Raw genomic sequence first — 19,015 nt, forward strand, 5'->3', positions numbered from 1 at the left:
ACAGATATTTTTCCTGTAAAAATTTGAACACGACAGTTGATCTTCAAATTTCCAAAGAGGAAGAATTTTTAAAAGAGGGAAGACTGGTCTCAGAGCAGCGTTGGAGAAAACCCCGTCACCTCTCGATTATAACTGGGAGAGTGGATCCAGTAAAAGCATCTGAAATTCAATCAAATTGAATTTATTGGGCATGGAGCTCAGAAAATCCTGAGAGATGTATTGATATATTTATGATTCAGGTATTTTAATTTAGGTAAGAAAACTACTGAATCATTCCAGTCTGACTGCTTAAAAGCAGCTTCCTACATTAACTTTGACATAAACCCGTCTGTGATCATCTGTTAAAGCAGCCGACTCTGGTTGTGAAACGAGAATCACAATAACTGATCATTTAATTTATTTTTTACCCAAAAACAAAGAAACATTGCATTTAAATGAGGTTTCATCAGACTTACATTTGAAACGGAATAAAGAAATAGTGCCAAAATGTTCGAATTAAGTTTTAATTAAAAGTAATATTAATTAAGTATCAATCAAACCAGATGGGGACATCTTTGACCCCTGAGGACCACAGCTGTGTGGAAATCAGGAGGACATTATGAGGGTTAAGTCGCTGTCTTCCATGTGTTATATTCTTTCAATCTGTCTCTCAGTGTCAAGTTTGCATCTTTGTGATTTGTCTCCTGTTTTATTTTGATAGTCCCAGTCCTATGTCACTGTTTTCAGTTTTACTTCCCCCTGTCTCGTTAGCCCTAATTTCTCCCAGCTGTGCCTCCCTCCTGTTTCCCATTCGCTGATTAGGTCTCTGTGTATTTAAGCCAGGGGTGGGCAACTCCAGACCTGCAGGGTTGGTGTCCTGCCGGGTTTAAATGGATCCTTGAACCAACACAGCAGTAGTGATGGGCAGATGAAGCTCCATGAAGCACTGAAGCACTGAAGCACTGAAGCACTGAAGCACTGAAGCACTGAAGCACTGAAGCTTTTCTTCCAGTTGGTTCATCCCAGCGCGAAGCTTCTTGAAGCTTCATTTGCTCTAGCAGGACACCTACTGGATGTAAAAATAATAGCTGACATGAATTTGAAGAGTGTGGCCTTTTGCACACAGCCTGTAAATGTCAACAACAAAAGGAGTGTGTAAAACATGTATATTGTAGTGATGGCAGTATACTGTGTATATTTATAGTGGCAGTATGGGAAATGATTATTTGGAAATGCTTAAAATGGAAATGATCATTTACTGTGAGGTGAGGTGTGGTTGGGGTGTGGACAGTAGTTGTGCTTTTGTAACGTTGAGGTATGGACAGCTACACACTGAGGCTTTGAGCCTCAGTCCTGCCTGTTCACATTTTATTCTGTAAAAACTAAATTTTCACTGCTTTTATAACCTTTAGTGGGGAGAACATAGCTGGGATTTAATGATTTAACAAGTCTTTTGAATCCTTTGTCCTCCACAATGCTAAATGGCTGGGAGTCCTCAATCACCATGGTAACCAGGTCTTCATCTATTGGAGATTGTTCTCCTGAGGAAAGACAATAAAGACAAAGCACAAATATAAATATCACACACGTAACTTATTACTGTTGTGTTGGGCTCTTTTAATAAAACTCCTCGTTTAGGCGATAACGTGGAACACCACCATCTTTATTTCCAGCTTACTCTCCCTATCAAAACATAGCATCACTTCCTGTCTAGAAGGGTAAGTACTGCCGCCTAGTGGCGCATGATATTCACCAATATAGATTACACCACATCCCCCTTACTGAAGTTAGACTGGTACATTCTTTTGTTCTTCAAACAAAACATAACTGCATATAGTTTTTTCAATACAGGCATACCCCAACATTTCAGGAAACATAAAGTCAGTATTGTCATAAACACTTTTTCTTCTTTTCAACCTGTAACAGAATAAACATTTTTTCCCTTCAACATGCTACCCTCAAAACCACAACTCAGCATTTGAAACACACTTTTCTGTTTTCAAACAATCAGCTTCACAGATCAAGTCTTTTCGGTTTAATCACCTCCCTACCCGACCGGGTTCTAATCACACCTGGTGTATGGGGTGCGCTTGGCTCAGAAACTGTCTCGGTAGGAGTAGCTTGAATCTGTGTGGCTTCGGTTTGAGCCTCTGTTTGTGGGATCGGCACAAGATGACTGCGGTTCCTTCTAATTGTCCCTTGGGGCCCACTGATGACGTACGATCGTGGAGTCGGGTGGACTGCTGTCACTGTGCCCTGTGCTCTTGCATCCGTGATCCAGACTGGTTGTCCTGGCACCAATTTATCCAGTTCTCTTGTTCTATGTCTCTTGTTAAAACTTTCGGTTTGTCTCAGCCGTTTCTCTCTCTCCGAACAACTAACCTGCTGAAAATCAGGCAGACAGGGCTGTAAGGTTTCAGGAAGCATTGGCAAGGTAGTACGAAGCCTGCGCCCCATGAGAAGTTGAGCCGGGCTGTAGCCATTTGCCAGTGCTGTTGTTCTGTATGCCAGCAACGCCTTTTTTGAGGAGATTCTTGACGGTCTGGACGCCTCTCTCCGCTTCGCCGTTGCTCTGCGGGTACCTGGGACTACTGGTAACATGCTCAAAACAGTAGTCCTTTGCAAAGTCTCTCATTTCTTGACATGCAAATTGTGGCCCATTATCAGTGATCAATACTTCCGGTATGCCATGGCGTGCAAATATTGACTTTAAATGCACAATCACATTGGCTGAACGAGTTGGACTGAGTTGAGCAATCTCGACATATCTCGAGAAGTAATCCACTACTAACAGATAGTTTTTGTCTTTTAGTGTGAACAGATCAGCTCCTAAGTTCTGCCATGGCCTCTCAGGTAAACGTGTGGGCATAAGAGGTTCCCTCACATTAACTCTCTCCTGAATGCACAGCCTGCACTTAAGGACAAGTTCACCGATCTGGTTACTCAGGCCTGGCCACCACACTGCTTGTCGCGCACGTTCTCTACACTTGACTACTCCTTGGTGTCCCTCGTGTATTTTGTCCAGAACTGCGTTTCGCATGTTTGCAGGTATGACCAACCTTGTACCTCTCAGTAGTAGTCCATTGTGTACACTCAAAACTGCTCTTTCAGACCAGTAGTGCTTTACCACTCCCTGCAGCTGGTTCCTGTCCGGCCAGCCCTCTGCACAGTACTTCATGACTTGCGAACAGACGCTGTCAGACTGCAGCTGCTCACGGAGATCTGAAAGGTATTTGCTGCTAGTAGGAAGGCCCTCCAGCACTGTGTCAACGTAGATATCAGTGTCCTCCATAAGGTCATTGTCTCTGGGAATCACGTTGCCTGCCAACGGCAACCGTGACAGCGTGTCAGCTGTGGTGAGGCTTTTGCCTGGAATGTGCCTTATAGTGTAAGAATACCTCATCAGGCGCATGCGGAATCTCTGTATCCGCGGTGGAAGCAAATCCAGGGCTTGTCCTCCGAGTAGGCTCACTAGTGGCTTATGGTCGGTCTCAAGCTCAAAGTGTAGCCCTAGAATAAAGTCACTGAATCTTTCACAGGCCCAGGTGAGCGCTAGCGCTTCTTTTTCCAGCTGAGCGTAGCGCTGCTCTGTGGCTGTCAATGATCGCGAGGCATACGCGACAGGTGACCACACATCATTGTCTTTCTGTAGTAAGACTGCCCCCAACCCGTATGAAGAGGCATCTGCTGAGATCTTCTGGGGTTTGTTTGGGTTGTAGAGCTGTAGCACTGGTGCAGATGACAGTTCTTGTTTTAAACTGTTAAAGGCGTTTTGTTGCTCATGCCCCCAGTACCACATGTTTTTGGTTGAAAGCAAGTCTCTCAGTGGTTTGTCTTTCTCAGAAAGGTTTGGGATGAATTTCCCCAGCTGGTTCACCATTCCTAAGAAGCTCCTAAGCTCACTCACAGTGCTTGGCTCTTTCATCTTCTGCACCGCGCTAGTTTTGTCAGGGTCGGGGCTCATGCCTTCAGAAAACACAATGAATCCTAAGAATTTCACTGCTCTTCTGCCAAACTCACATTTTGACATGTTCAGGGTGACGCCCGCCTTCTCTGCACGGTCGAGGACAGCGTGGAGTCTCATGTCGTGCTCCTCTCTCGTAGATCCCCAGACCAGGATGTCGTCCATGTGGCATACGACTCCCGCGAGGCCGGCTGTCACTTCTGTCACCATCATGTTTTGGAAATGCTCTGGTGCACTGGAAATACCAAATGGCAGACGGTTGAAATGGTACCTCCCAAATGGCGTAATAAACGTGGTGAGGAGAGCAGATTCTTTGGATAGCGGTATTTGCCAAAAGCCCATGTTAGCATCGAGCTTGGAGAAATACTGCGCCCCTGTGAGCATGCCTAGTGTTTGGTCGACAGAGGGAAGGATATATCTTTCGCGGCACACCGACCCATTTAAAGGTGTCATGTCCACGCAGATGCGGACTGTCTCTTTGTCCTTTTTAGGGGCTACGACCATGCCGCAACACCAGTCTGTGGGCTCCTCCACACGACTGATCACCCCCAACTGTTCCATCCTCTGTAGCTCTGCTTTGACTTTGCCCAGTAGTGGGAGCGGAACACGCCTGGGCACTTTCAGTGAATAAGGTTTAGCGTCGGGCTTCAGCTTAATCGTGTACGGTTTTTGAACAAGCCCGAGCCCATCCCATAGCTTCGGGTACACTTTCCTCACCGTCTCAAGGTCAATATTGTCCATTCGGGCAATTAATTTCAGTCTCACAGAAGCTGTCCTGCTTAAGAGAGCTACACGCAGGTTTCTGACTACGTAGATCGTCTCTGCAGTGCTCCTGTCACTGTAGGAAATGTCCTCCTTTGTGGACCCGAGCACGGTCAGTGCTGCACCTCCTGGTCCATACAGTGGCTTTTCAGCTTTTTGCAGGTGCTCATTTGGCTGCTTAATGTCTTTGAATGTCTCTTCTGAGATAGCTGTGACATCTGCCCCCGAGTCTAATTTGAAGGTCATGCTTTTGCCTCTCACGCAGATGTTAGCAAGCCACGGGTCTTCTCCTGAATCCAGTTCACCCAGGAAGAGTCCATCTGCACAGTCTGCCACCTCATGCACAGCTGTAGACCTACAAACTCTCCCGTAGTGTCCATGTTTCCCGCAGTTGCGGCATTCTGCATTTTTAGCTGGGCACTGTGCTGCTGGGTGCATCTGTGTTTTTCCACATTTAAAACACGTTTTATTCTCTTGTTTTGTTATTTGTGGTTTTCGTGGCTTGAACTGCTTTTGCTCTCTGCTTCTGAATTTATTGGGCTGTGACTTTCTGACATGCACGGCATCCATGGCTGTTTTGCTTGTGCTGCTTTCGCCTCTGAGGTCAGTTTGCTGTCTTTTTATTTCCTCAGATTGTCTCGCCATTGTGATAGCTTTGGTTAGCGTCAAATCTTTGTTGAGCTGCATTCTCTCCGACAGTGATGAATCTTTAAGACCCACAACGAGCCTATCCCTCAAAAGTTCATCGTGGAGTTCACCATATTCACAGTTTTCAGCGAGAGCATATAGAGCTGTTATGAAGGAGTCAACTGTTTCCGCTGGCTGTTGTACTCGCTTATTAAACTTCGCTCTTTCATAAATCACATTCTTTCTGGGGACAAAATGTCTGTCAAATGCGTTTCTGACCGCATCGTACTGCTGGCGCTGCCCGTCTGTTAGGTCGAGTCCCCTTAGCACGTCGTCAGCCTCGTCTCCCATGCAGTATACAGCCGGGCAGCGAGGCTTCGGACGTCATCATTTTGGGTCCTTTTTCCTGCCTGCCTGCCACACAGCTTATCATGAGAGAAACATCACTGTGTCCCGGCAAATTGTGCCCCCTAGTGGTGATAACTAAAATACTGCTTCTCAGTTAACAATAATAATAATGCGATCAACACATTTTACAACTTGAGTACACATCTCAACGTTTAGCCGTTACAACGATGAATCCTGTCCCCACTTAGATCAGCGAGGACATAGTGTGATTGAACTGACGTCGATCAGCCTTCCCGTCTCTGTCACACATAACCTGTGTGTGTCTGACTTTTACTCTACATGTTGCAACATTTGGACAACATATAAAAGGTTAAAAACTAAGATTTGTATTCAGATCTTTACCTTAATACATCATAATGTGACAAAGACAGTCACAAATGAAAACACAACTCTGGATTTGGTTAAAACAACATCAAAGCCTTAACATAGACCCTGTAACCACAAAAACCATGACATCGGTAAATCCAGTTACCTATGCACATCTGTAAATGGAGTCTGAATCAGAAGTCACACCCTTAGATGGGGCACATCAGCTCATCTCCTTTAGTTCCTCTTACAGTGTTTCCACATGAGAACAGCGAGCAATAAAAAAGAAGAAGAAATCTGATTAAAGCTGTGGGCAGGAAAAGAAAGGCCAGAAAAAGAGAGCACGGCTTCCTCTCTTGTGACATTCAAGGTGTCTTCATATTATTATTGTTTCTTCATAAAAGGTTTTGACACTTTTTTTGTTTCCCTTAATACAAAAATAACCACAGTAACAAAAACAGGTGTTTTTAAAGATCAGAGAAACTAACACGCGTTTAGTCATTTCTCCTGTCATAACACTGGGTACAGATCAAGTTCAATATGAAGACTTGGAGAAAAAGTTCAGAACGTTTATTTACAATAAACTCGATGAGACGGTGACTGAAAGGCTTCAGGTAACAGCCAGCAGGTGAGTTTGTTACTTCCAGGTGTGCAGAATCCAGGAGGCCCCACCGTACCTCCAGCACTGTGACGCATCCTCATCAGGGTTTTCTCAGAGCGAGCTCCTGACAAAGTTACCTTTAGACAACTGAAAGTGATGTGTTTCAAAATAACTGAAGAAACGAATAAAACTAAAACCTTGTTTAGTCGCCGTCTCTCTGTATGTTTAATCAACTCTTTCTGTGACGTTTGTGTCCATCAGTGCCAAATCAGCTCAGCAGCAGCTGCCAAATAAGTAATAAAACATTTAATGTTTCAGGTGAGCAGCTGAGGTCTTATTGGATCAGACTAGTTACTTTAACTAGCAGAATTAACAACATCCCACAGGAAAGAGCGGAAAGAAAAGGACTGCGCATCGGGGTGACTGCAGAGCAGGTCATCTACTAATGGGAAGGTTGGTAGTTTGATCCCTGGGTCCTCCTCCAGCATGCCTCGGGCAAGATCCCATGAATGAGCTCAGTTTACATGCATTCAGTTAGTGGCGCAGAAAATGTAGAAGATTGTTAGGTAGGTGTTGAGCTCAAGGCCTGCGGGCCACATCCGGCCCGGACCCCTGAGATCCTTAGCTGCCTTACCAAACGACAGGCCACCCGTCATCATTTCCACGTCGATGACGTCAGTTTAGTGACGCCTCTATTCATGTATTCAACCTTAATTTCAAGTCAGAACGAGCCGTTAGCGATGGCCACGAGACAAGTTGATTCTGAAAACAGAGCCTTTCGGACCCAGCGGCAGGTTTATTACATGCTGACTGAAACCTGTGTGTCTTACACGTGGAGCTAAACTCGAGGGTTGAAGAGGAAGCTGACGTCACCACAGCCGTGACAGTTTCATTGTGGCAGAGGAGCCAAGAGCTGCATGACGAACGTGAGTCCAGACAAAAAGACGGCGTTTGAAATCTCTCAGACTCGTACTCCCGACTGCTTCGATTTATAGTGATGTTAGAAGAACGTTTAGTTTTGGTCGGTTCAGTAAATGTTTATCGTGTTCGGCCCGTGGCCTAAAGCGTCCTTTGAGTGTGTTGTGGTTTATCTGACCAATAACGCGGCTCTTTATCGTCACGCCAACCACATCCGTGGTTATCAGCAGTTCTTCTTTCTGTGTAAGAGCAGAGAGGAAGTAGTGTGGTACACGTTAGACATCGAGGAGAGTTGAGGGTGAGTGTGTCTGTGTGTGTTTGTTGCAGAAAAACATGCTTTTCCATATTTGAATGTTCAGCATAGAGATGGCAGCTGTTCAGCTGGGTTGGTGTCAGTGCACTGTGCTAACGATCAAGCTTTTAACATCGTTTTCTTCAATGCGATACTTGAAAGTCAGCAGCTCCTTTAAATGTGCAGCTAATATTAATAGTAATCACTCTCCTCTTTGTCAAAATGATTTTTTAATTATTATATAATTATAATAAAGAATATTAATGTGGATGATCTCTGTCCAAACCCAGAGAAAGATGAGTGGAGTGACCTCATTCAACAACAGCTCTTCATTTTCCAATGAGACAGAAAGCTGTAATCCAGTCACCACCGTGTCCCATCTCTTCTTCACACCCATCCTTAGTTTGGTGTTTCTGGTGAGTTTCAGTGACTCAGATCAGCGTATTGCTCTCAACAACTACTTAAGGTCATTTACATTTTAGAAATTTCTTCAAATTTCAGCAAAAAGGTGTCAATTCAATTCAATTCAATTTTATTTATATAGCGCCAAATCACAACAAAAGTCGCCTCAAGGCGCTTCATAGATACAGAGAAAAACCCAACAATCATATGACCCCCTATGAGCAGCACTTTGGCGACAGTGGGAAGGAAAAACTCCCTTTTAACAGGAAGAAACCTCCAGCAGAACCAGGCTCAGGGAGGGGCGGGGCCATCTGCTGTGATTGGTTGGGGTGAGAGAAGGAAGACGGGATAAAGACATGCTGTGGAAGAGAGACAGAGGTTAATAACAGATATGATTCAATGCAGAGAGGTCTGTTAACACATAGTGAGTGAGAAAGGTGACTGGAAAGGAAAAACTCAATGCATCATGGGAATCCCCGGCAGCCTAAGTCTATTGCAAATTCAAATTCAAATTCAAATTTTATTTGTCACGTACACAGTCATACACAGTACGATATGTAGTGAAATGCTTGGACAACTGCTCGTGACCTAAAGAAAACAAAAAAGGAAAAGGCTATGAATAAGATAGGAAATAAATATGAAAAATTAAAAAGGGTAAATTTAACTAGGAAGGAATAAAATATAAATTAAGGTTAAAAATGAAATAACTGTACAACACAAATTAGAATGAAGGGTAAATTTAACTGGGAAGAATAAGATAAAATATATAAATTAAAGTTGAAAATAAAATAACTGTACAACAAAATACACAATATAGAACTATATAAGAATGTATGAAGAAATCTAAATATAAATAAATATATACACAATAACAGCAGCTGTACAAGTATTAACTGGAAATGAAGAATATAGTGACCAGTGTTGTGCAAAACCAAAATCCAGAAAGTCCAGTGTGTGTGTAAGAACCATATGTGTGGGTCAGTACTGTGTGGTGGTGTGATTGAGAGACCGTATCGCCTGCGGGAAGAAGCTCCTCCTCAGTCTCTCTGTGTTGGTCTTCAGGGAGCGGAATCGCTTTCCTGACCTCAGCAGAGAGAACAGTCTGTTGTTGGGATGGCTGAGGTCCTTCACCATCTTCCTGGCCTTGGTCCAGCACCGCCTGCTGTAGATTGAGTGCAGGTCAGGGAGCTCGGAGCGGATGGTGCGCTCAGCTGACCGCACAACCCTCTGTAGAGCTCGTCTGTCCTGCATGGTGCTGTTCCCGAACCAGGTTAAGATGTTTCCCGTCAGGATGCTCTCTATGGTGCACGAGTAAAAGTTCCTGAGCACCTTGGAGGGCAGTTGGAAGTCTCTCAAGCGTCTGAGGTGGTAGAGACGCTGACGGGCCTTTTTCACCACGGTGTTGATGTGACAGGACCATGACAGGTCCTGCGTGATGTGAACTCCGAGGTATTTGAAGCTGTCCACTCTCTCCACTGGGCACTCGTTGATGACGGGGGTCTGGTAGTTCCTCTCCTGCTTAGTGCTGAAGTCCACTATCAGCTCCTTTGTCTTACTGACGTTTAGAAGGAGGTTGTTCCTCTGGCACCAGTTCTCCAGATTCCTAATCTCCTTCAGGTAGGCCGTCTCGTTGTTATCAGAGATCAGGCCCACCACGACGGTGTCGTCAGCAAACTTGATGATGGTGGTGGAGCTGGTAGTGGCCACACAGTCATATGTGTACAAAGAGTACAGCAGGGGGCTCAGAACACACCCCTGGGGGGCTCCAGTGCTGAGAGTGGTGGAGGCTGAGACATGTCCGCCCATCCTTACTGCCTGTGGTCTGCCAGTTAGGAAGTTGGAGATCCACTGACACATAGATGAGCTGAGTCCCAGATGCTCCAGCTTGGTGGTGAGTGTGGAGGGAATTATGGTGTTAAATGCAGAGCTGTAGTCTATGAAGAGCATTTTAACATAATTCCCCCTTCTAGTGTCCAAGTGAGTGAGTGATGTGTGGAGGAGATGAGAGATGGCATCGTCTGTGGAACGATTTGGACGGTAAGCGAACTGTAGTGGGTCCAGTGTGTCTGGTAGTGAAGAAATGATGAAGTCTCTGACCAGGCGTTCAAAGCACTTCATCACTACTGAGGTGAGGGCTACAGGGCGATAGTCATTGAGAGAAGCAGGGTGGGGTTTCTTCGGGACAGGAACAATGATGGACTCTTTGAAGCATGTGGGGATCACCGACTGAGATAAAGAGATGTTGAATATCTCAGTGAACACAGGAGCTAGCTGGTATGCGCAGTCTCTTAGGATACGACCTGGGATGCCGTCTGGTCCTGCTGCTTTCCTGGTGTTCACTCTCTTGAAGGCTCTCCTTACTTCATGCTCGGAGATGACGAGCACGTTTCCGGTGCTGGCAGTATCTTCCTGTCTGCAGCCGTTAGCGCCGCTAACACTAGCATTGTTGGAGTCCTTAGCTGCAGCCTCGAAGCGAGCATAGAAAGTGTTCAGCTCGTCTGCCAGAGTCACGGCCACGTTCGTCATACCGGTTGTTGGTGCTTTATAGTCCGTTATTGTCCTTAGTCCCCGCCACAGGCTCCTAGAGTCACTCTGTTGGAGTTGTGACTCTAGTTTCCTCCCGTAGCGCTGCTTCGCCTCTTTCACCGCCCTCCGCACGTTATATGACGCGGCTTTGTACGGGTCCATGTCCCCCGTCATGAGTCCCGTGTTGTAGGCAGCGGTGCGGGATCTCAGAGCGTCGCGGATGGTTTTATCCACCCACGGCTTCTGGTTGGGAAACGTTGTGATAGTCTTTGTCTCCACGGTATCATCCGCTAGTTTCCCGATGAATCCCACAACCGCTTCCGTAAACACGTTGACGTCATCGTCGGAGCTGTTTCTGAACATGCCCCAGTCTGCGTCATCGAGTGCGTCCTGTAACGCGGCCACCGATTGGTCCGTCCAGCGCGCGACCTTCCTCTGAACCGGAACTTCCTGTTTCAGTCTTTGTTTGCATTTTGGCATGAGGAAGATGGCGGCGTGATCAGATTTGATCAGATGCAGCATAACTAAGGGAGGATTCAGGGTCACCTGGTCCAGCCCTAACTATATGCTTTAGCAAAAAGGAAAGTTTGAAGCCTAATCTTGAAAGTAGAGATAGTGTCTGTCTCCCGAATCCAAACTGGAAGCTGGTTCCACAGAAGAGGGGCCTGAAAACTGAAGGCTCTGCCTCCCATTCTACTTTTAAATACTCTAGGAACAACAAGTAGGCCTGCAGAGCGAGAGCGAAGTGCTCTAATAGGGTGATATGGTACTACAAGGTCATTAAGATAAGATGGGGCCTGATTATTTAAGACCTTGTATGTGAGGAGCAGGATTTTGAATTGTGGATTTAACAGGAAGCCAAAACAGGAGAAATCTGCTCTCTCTTTCTAGTCCCTGTCAGGACTCTTGCTGCAGCATTTTGGATCAGCTGAAGGCTTTTCAGGGAATTTTTAGGACATCCTGATAATAATGAATTACAGTCGTCCAGCCTGGAAGTAATAAATGCATGAACTAGTTTTTCAGCGTCACACTGAGACAGGATATTTCTAACTTTAGAGATGTTGCACAAATGGAAGAACGCAGTCTTACATATTTGTTTAATATGTGCATTGAAGGACATGTCCTGGTCAAACATGACTCCAAGGTTCCTCACAGCGTTACTGGAGGCCAAGGTAATGCCATCCAGAGTAAGAATCTGCTTAGATACCATATTTCTAAGCTTTTCAGGGCCGAGTACAATAACCTCAGTTTGATCTGAATTAAGAAGCAGAAAGTTAGCGGCCATCCAGGTCTTTATGTCTTTAAGACATTCCTGCAGTTTAACTCATTGGTGTGTGTTATCTGGCTTCATGGACAGATAGAGCTGGGTGTCATCTGCATAGCAGTGTAAATGTATGCTATGTCTTCTAATGATGCTGCCTAAGGGAAGCATGTATAATGTAAACAGAATTGGTCCTAGCACTGAACCCTGTGGAACTCCATAACTAACCTCAGTGTGTGAAGAGGACTCTCCATTTACATGCACAAACTGGAGTCTATTAGATAGATATGATACAAACCACTGCAGTGCAGTACCTGTAATACCTACAGCATGTTCTAATCGCTCTAATAGGATATTATGGTCGACAGTATCGAACGCTGCACTGAGGTCTAGCAGGACAAGCACAGAGATGAGTCCACTGTCAGAGGCCATAAGAAGATCATTTGTACCCTTCACTAAAGCTGTTTCTGTGCTGTGATGAGCTCTGAAACCTGACTGAAACTCTTCAAATAAACCTCTGCAGATGATCTGTTAGCTGTTTGACAACTACTCTTTCAAGGATAGGGTTAGGGGTTAGGGTTAGTTACTGTCTTTTTTTTTCTTTTTCTTTTTTTTTTTTTTAAAGAAAATAGACATTTTTATTGTAGGTGGTGAAAAAATGGGAAATGTTGTGTCATATAATTGTTTATTTATCACTTAAGCACTTTGCTAGTATTACTAGCATTGGGAGAGCTCTTCATCAATAGGAAAAGCTGCCAAACAAAAATTTTATTCCCAGTGTAGAGACCTTGATCAGTCGATTCTGGAGCCGGGCCTTGTGTTTGACACACCTGCCTTTAAAGAAACACTGTTAAAATTTTATTTTGGCAATGATTAAAAATTGCAACTTAGCTTAAAGACCAGAAACTGTGGAAACTACGTGGTGAGTTTAACAGGTGCAGCCAGCACCCGTGGCTGCACCTGTTAAACTCACCAAGTAAAGCACAACGTGTCTCTGTCAGACTTACTGACTGACTGAATAAGCAAGGGAGTTTCAAAATGTTAAATTCATTTTAGCTGGGTTGCTTGGTGCCCTTTAATTACTTTTACAGTGCAGCTTTTCTTTTTTCTTTTTTTTTTTTTTTTTTTTTGCCTGTCCCGTTTGGCTCTTTTGCATCAGAATTGTTGTCTAAAGGCAAAGAAAGATGCCCAACGGATTTACTTTACCAAACTGACCATCCCAGCCTTGCCGTAATGGTCCATTTGATTCACCTTTTATTGTTTATTTTATTTTCACTTACTGAATACGGGACAGACTTGACTGGGGGAAAGAAAGAGGGAAAGAGAAACAGCTGAGAAGAGGGACGGGGGAGAGGGGCAAAAGACAAAAACCAACAGAACGGGCAGAGAAAAAAAAAATGCATATATCAATCACCTGGATCACCTGCTGAGAAAGAAAAAAGAAAGCAAGCAGAAGAGAACAAGAGTAATAGAATAAACAACATCACAATGATATATGGGAATATGACAGTAAATACTAAATGTTAAACATTATTGTGCAGCACATAAGATCAACAGAACACAGTGTGCTTTGAGGTAGGAGCCAAAAAGGGTGTAGTTTGTGGGTGTGATCACCCGTGTGTACACCTGTGAGCATGGACGCGTTTGTTTTTTGTTTTTTAAAAGGTTCCTTCATGTAATAATCTGCTAGAGGGTGTGGGGGGGCCAGAGGGTGCATGAACTAGTTTTTCAGCGTCACTCTGAGACAGGATATTTCTAACTTTAGAGATGTTGCACAAATGGAAGAACGCAGTCTTACATATTTGTTTAATATGTGCGTTGAAGGACATGTCCTGGTCAAAAATGACTCCAAGGTTCCTCACAGCGTTACTGGAGGCCAAGGTAATGCCATCCAGAGTAAGAATCTGCTTAGATACCATATTTCTAAGCTTTTCAGGGCCGAGTACAATAACCTCAGTTTGATCTGAATTAAGAAGCAGAAAGTTAGCGGCCATCCAGGTCTTTATGTCTTTAAGACATTCCTGCAGTTTAACTCATTGGTGTGTGTTATCTGGCTTCATGGACAGATAGAGCTGGGTGTCATCTGCATAGCAGTGTAAATGTATGCTATGTCTTCTAATGATGCTGCCTAAGGGAAGCATGTATAATGTAAACAGAATTGGTCCTAGCACTGAACCCTGTGGAACTCCATAATTAACCTCAGTGTGTGAAGAGGACTCTCCATTTACATGCACAAACTGGAGTCTATTAGATAGATATGATACAAACCACTGCAGTGCAGTACCTGTAATACCTACAGCATGTTCTAATCGCTCTAATAGGATATTATGGTCAACAGTATCGAACGCTGCACTGAGGTCTAGCAGGACAAGCACAGAGATGAGTCCACTGTCAGAGGCCATAAGAAGATCATTTGTAACCTTCACTAAAGCTGTTTCTGTGCTGTGATGAGCTCTGAAACCTGACTGAAACTCTTCAAATAAACCTCTGCAGATGATCTGTTAGCTGTTTGACAACTACTCTTTCAAGGATAGGGTTAGGGGTTAGGGTTAGTTACTGTCACAGTCCTTAGTCTTAGATCCAAGTGTAACACAAAAGACTTCAGGAGCGGCAGGAGCAGCGAGCATGGGCGGGCACAGTGCAGACACATCTGTGTTACAACCAGTGTTGGTCAAGTTACTTGAAAAAAGTAATCAGTAACTAATTACTGATTACTTCCCCAAAAAGTAATCCCGTTACTTTACTGATTACTTATTTTCATAAGTAATTAATTACTTAGTTACTTAGTTACTTTTTAAAAACACGATTTACAACCTGAGTAGGTGATAAAGTGTCAGGGGTTAAGACATTTGTTCACAAGTAAGAGAAATAAGACACTGCAGACCGACTCAGAGAGTATTAAGACATGCGCATGGGTGTGTGCCTCTCAGCAAAATCACACACACTCAGCGCAGGCTGGTTGCTTTATTTATAAGGCAAAATGGGTTACATAGTACTTCCTCTTTTAACCGAAAGGGAAAAGGCCAGACATTACCTAAGCTTATCTGACCTCTGCACACAAACTAAGAATAAAAACATAGAAGTATATCACACTTATCTGACATCACACACACTGGGTTAAAGAATACATACTTGTCAAACATCTCAGACACTAAAGTAAGGAATGCATTATGTTCTCTTTAACAATCAACTTGGTTATGTGAAAATATATGAACACTCGATTATAAGGCACACTTGATTATACTTGATTTCATAAAAATCCTCTCACATAAAGCGATAGATCTTTCAGCCCAATTCTACTTTTTCTGCATAATCATCATACAAAATGTAATCAAATGGAAAAGTCTCTTTTTAAAACTTGTTTTATTAGTTTTAATCTTTTAACTTTATGCATCAAGCAAACATTTAATTATCTGCAACATTCACTGACTGGAAGACATTTTTTTACATTTAAACTTATTTTCTGCACATTCCAGCACATAAAATAAAATATTTTTTGTGTTTACACTCAGTCTTTCAAATAGATGCAAGTAAAACACAGCAGAAAATAAATAAAGTCAAAGACTCAGCGGTCCTGTTGCTCTATTTTCACCTGTAAAGGAGGAGTGGGGCAGGCGGAGGTTTACCCTGGACACGCAGCTATCAAAGAGGAGCTGCTCGGCAAAAAGAAAACATCTGGAGATTACTATTTTAGTGCTGTCAGCGTTACTGTCACTAAAATGACGTTAACGCCATAACTGTATGGATCGTCCCGTGTGTGGGGCTGCACGGCATCAACGTGTTAGCGGTTAGCTTTTTAATGTGTTGACGCCGTGCAGCTAGCACAACTAGTATTTTCACTATTTACAACAGCGCCATAAAGTGCAAAATGAAGAGTGTGTGAAACTGCGTGCTCTATCCCAGACCGCGAAGTCTCCCAGCCTCCTGCCCCGAAACAAATCACTTTACAAAACCCGTATGCCGTATTTTTCGGACTATAACCTCACTAGGGATGGGTACCGGTATCGGTTCTGACATAAACGGTAGTAACCAGACTGAAAAGCAGCGCTCATTTCGCTGCTTTTTTTTTCCTGAGCTGTGACACACTTTGAATTCTAGGAAGCTGACTGGGCACAGAACTAAACCTCAGAACTAGAATACAAAATCGGAAATCAGAACAACGAAGGAATCATAGAATAACAATAACAATAATAATACAGAAAACACTGGGTCACTGACCGGCGGAATATTTGATTGTATAGCTCAAGATGACCGAATTACCTGATTAGCAAGTGAATATCATCTTCCTAATGGTGGGTGAAACCAGTGTCCCCAGTCTCAAGCTGAGCTATAATTTCCCTCAAACAGGGGTCAGCTCGTTGTTCTGGTCTTAGCTGCTTACTGGCATGTGAGGAATAACTGGTAAACAATTTTATTCACAAACTCGTCTGATACAGCAGCTACAGACATGGCTAAAGGCCGCACCAAGGTGAAAGCACACTCCACCTGTTTTACACTCGGACTAAAGTTAAAACAATAGAATAACAGAAAACAGCAAAATAAATAAATAAAACACATAAAACATAAAATTAAAACAGCCCTATATTAAAACAAAAACAAGATAAAACAGCATCGAATCACCTAAAAACAACTGAAATAAAAATAAAAACCAACATCTCACGTGGTGTCAAAGGTCAGGGTAAAGAGGCGGGTTTTCAAGAGTGACTTAAAAACAGGTAAAGAACTGGCCTGTCTGATCTCTAAAGGAAGCTGGTTCCACAGTTTGGAGCTGCTACAGCAAAAGCACGATCACAAAGTTTACGCCCAGTCCTGGGTACATGCAGGAGCACTGATCAGCTGACCTGAGAGAGCAGGTGGGTGTATGAGGCTGTAGCAGCTCAGAGAGATACGATGGGGCGAGGCCACGGAGAGCTTTAAAAGTAAATAAAAGAATTTTAAAATGAATCCTAAAAGAAATGGGCAGCCAGTGACGTGAAGCTAAAACAGGGGAAATGTGCTCAAACTTTTGAGTGCCTGTTAAAAGATGAGCTGCTGCATTTTGCTCCCTCTGTAGATGAGTAATATATAATGCACTGACCCCAATATAAAGTGCATTACAGTAATCCAGCCGGGTGCTAACAAAGGCGTTAACAAACCAAGTCCCACACGAGTGGGCAGTGTGCTTCATGTCCTCCGGCCTAGTCAGAGATGGCACGTTGACCAGCAGATCAAACTCAGTCAGAGATCTTCATTTTTCTGTGGATGAATGGTGTAAGGGTACCAAACTCTCGTCCTGAGCCTGGTCTCTCTCCTCCTCAGGTGGGTTTACTTCTCAACAGCTTCACCATGAAGTTTTACTTCTGCCGAGCTCATCGTCGGGTATCCAGCAGCCTGACGGTCTACCTGAGGAACCTGACGGCCGCTGACTTCCTGCTCTGTCTCAGCCTACCCATCCGCATCACCAACTACGCCAGCGCGTCCGTCACCATCCATGTGCTCTACTGCAGCATCGGGGCTTCTGCACTCTTCCTCAACATGTACGCCAGCATCCTCTTCATGGGGTACATCGCTGCCAACAGGTAGTAAACCTTTAGTGACATCAGACTGTGGTCTCGGCGGTTCTGTCACCAGATTAATGGCCGTAAACACCAATGCACGTCTTCTGCATCTTACAACAAGCATCACTGTGACCGCTTATTGAAATTCTTTATTGCATATCTTCAGGTATCTGAGAATTGTTCATCCTTCAGGAACTCACGTCCTACAGACGGTACGAGCCGCCCACATCATCTCCGGGGTCACCTGGGTATTCCTCCTGATCCCTGCGATCGTTTACATCATCCTCTTTGTCATCGCCCAGAATCTGACCTCTAACTCCACCCACTGTGATTTCCAGGTCAGCCTGCTGGATACAATAGTCCACGTCAGTGCAATCATCATCTTTATGTTGGTCCTCGTATCCCTGGTCTTCTTCTACCACAGCACCTCCCGCAGGGTGTTGCAGGCACAGCAGAGGCAGCTGGCCTCCTCGGGCTCCAGAAAGTTAGTGAAGTCTCGCAGGAACATTTTAGTGCTGGTCAGCATCTTCTGTGTTTGCTTCGTCCCGTATCACCTGGTTCGGCTCCTCTATACTTTTCAGTGGAACTGCTCTGTGGAGCAGGTGCTATACAACCTGAAGGAAGCGACGACAATAGTGTCAGTTCTCAACATCTGTCTGGATCCGCTCGTTTACTTTTTCCTTTCTAAGGCTTTTCGGGCCCAGGTGAGGCGGAGCACGCTGTCCAGAAGGAAACGGCCTGACATCCGACAAATGAACAAGGAAAGCGAGAGCAGCGAGGAGGCAGCTGAGCAGCAGCAACGAGCCTAACAGTGAACTGTGAAGAAACAGCCTGTTATAACACTCAGATTTGCTCTTTGTTTTTAACCTCAAACACTCGACGTGGTGCCAGCGACCAGTGTCTGAAAGACTGATTCAAACTTTCAAAAGAACCAAGAGGATGTTTTATTTTAAAGGATACATGAAAGGAGATTATGTCCTTATTGCTTTTGCTTTTTATAATATAATACCTGCAGGTTTTCTAAATGGTAGTTTATAGTTTTATTTCATTTTGTTTTGCTTTTAGAAAACATTTAAAGTTCATAAGGTCACGTGTGGACCGAACCCTCCCTCCAGTAATCCTGAGCTGCTGCTTCTTCGTTCACTTTGTGTTCACACAGCAGCACTGTACATATTAAACCCTCTGTTTGCACACAGCTCTGTGTGCGCTGCGTCTTTTGTCTTAGTTGTGGCACGTCTGTGCTGAGACTGTGAGAACAAACAGGAAATAGGTCAGAGTGGAAGTGTGGCCACTGTGTGTGTGTGTGTGTGTGTGTGTGTGTGTGTGTGTGTGTGTGTGTGTGTGTGTGTGTGTGTGTGTGTGTGTGTGTGTGTGTGTGTGTGTGTGTGTGTGTGTGTGAGGAGTGATTGGATTCGTTCCAGTTTTGAAGCAT

General features: G+C 44.3%; 1 protein-coding gene across 1 annotated transcript; it reads left to right on the forward strand.

Moving 5' to 3' along the window:
- The first annotated feature begins 7,783 nt into the window (after nt 1-7,783).
- On the forward strand, nt 7,784-18,767 carry LOC101479662 (P2Y purinoceptor 14-like). The gene is made up of 4 exons (XM_014408964.2): nt 7,784-7,863; nt 8,148-8,273; nt 17,345-17,604; nt 17,750-18,767. The coding sequence occupies exons 2-4, from the start codon at nt 8,154-8,156 to the stop codon at nt 18,390-18,392; spliced, it is 1,023 nt and encodes a 340-aa protein (XP_014264450.1). The 5' UTR covers nt 7,784-7,863; nt 8,148-8,153; the 3' UTR covers nt 18,393-18,767.
- Nucleotides 18,768-19,015: the final 248 nt, after the last annotated feature.

This window comes from Maylandia zebra, linkage group LG14 (genome assembly GCF_041146795.1).
Source record: "Maylandia zebra isolate NMK-2024a linkage group LG14, Mzebra_GT3a, whole genome shotgun sequence".
In the NCBI taxonomy this organism is placed as follows: domain Eukaryota; kingdom Metazoa; phylum Chordata; class Actinopteri; order Cichliformes; family Cichlidae; genus Maylandia; species Maylandia zebra.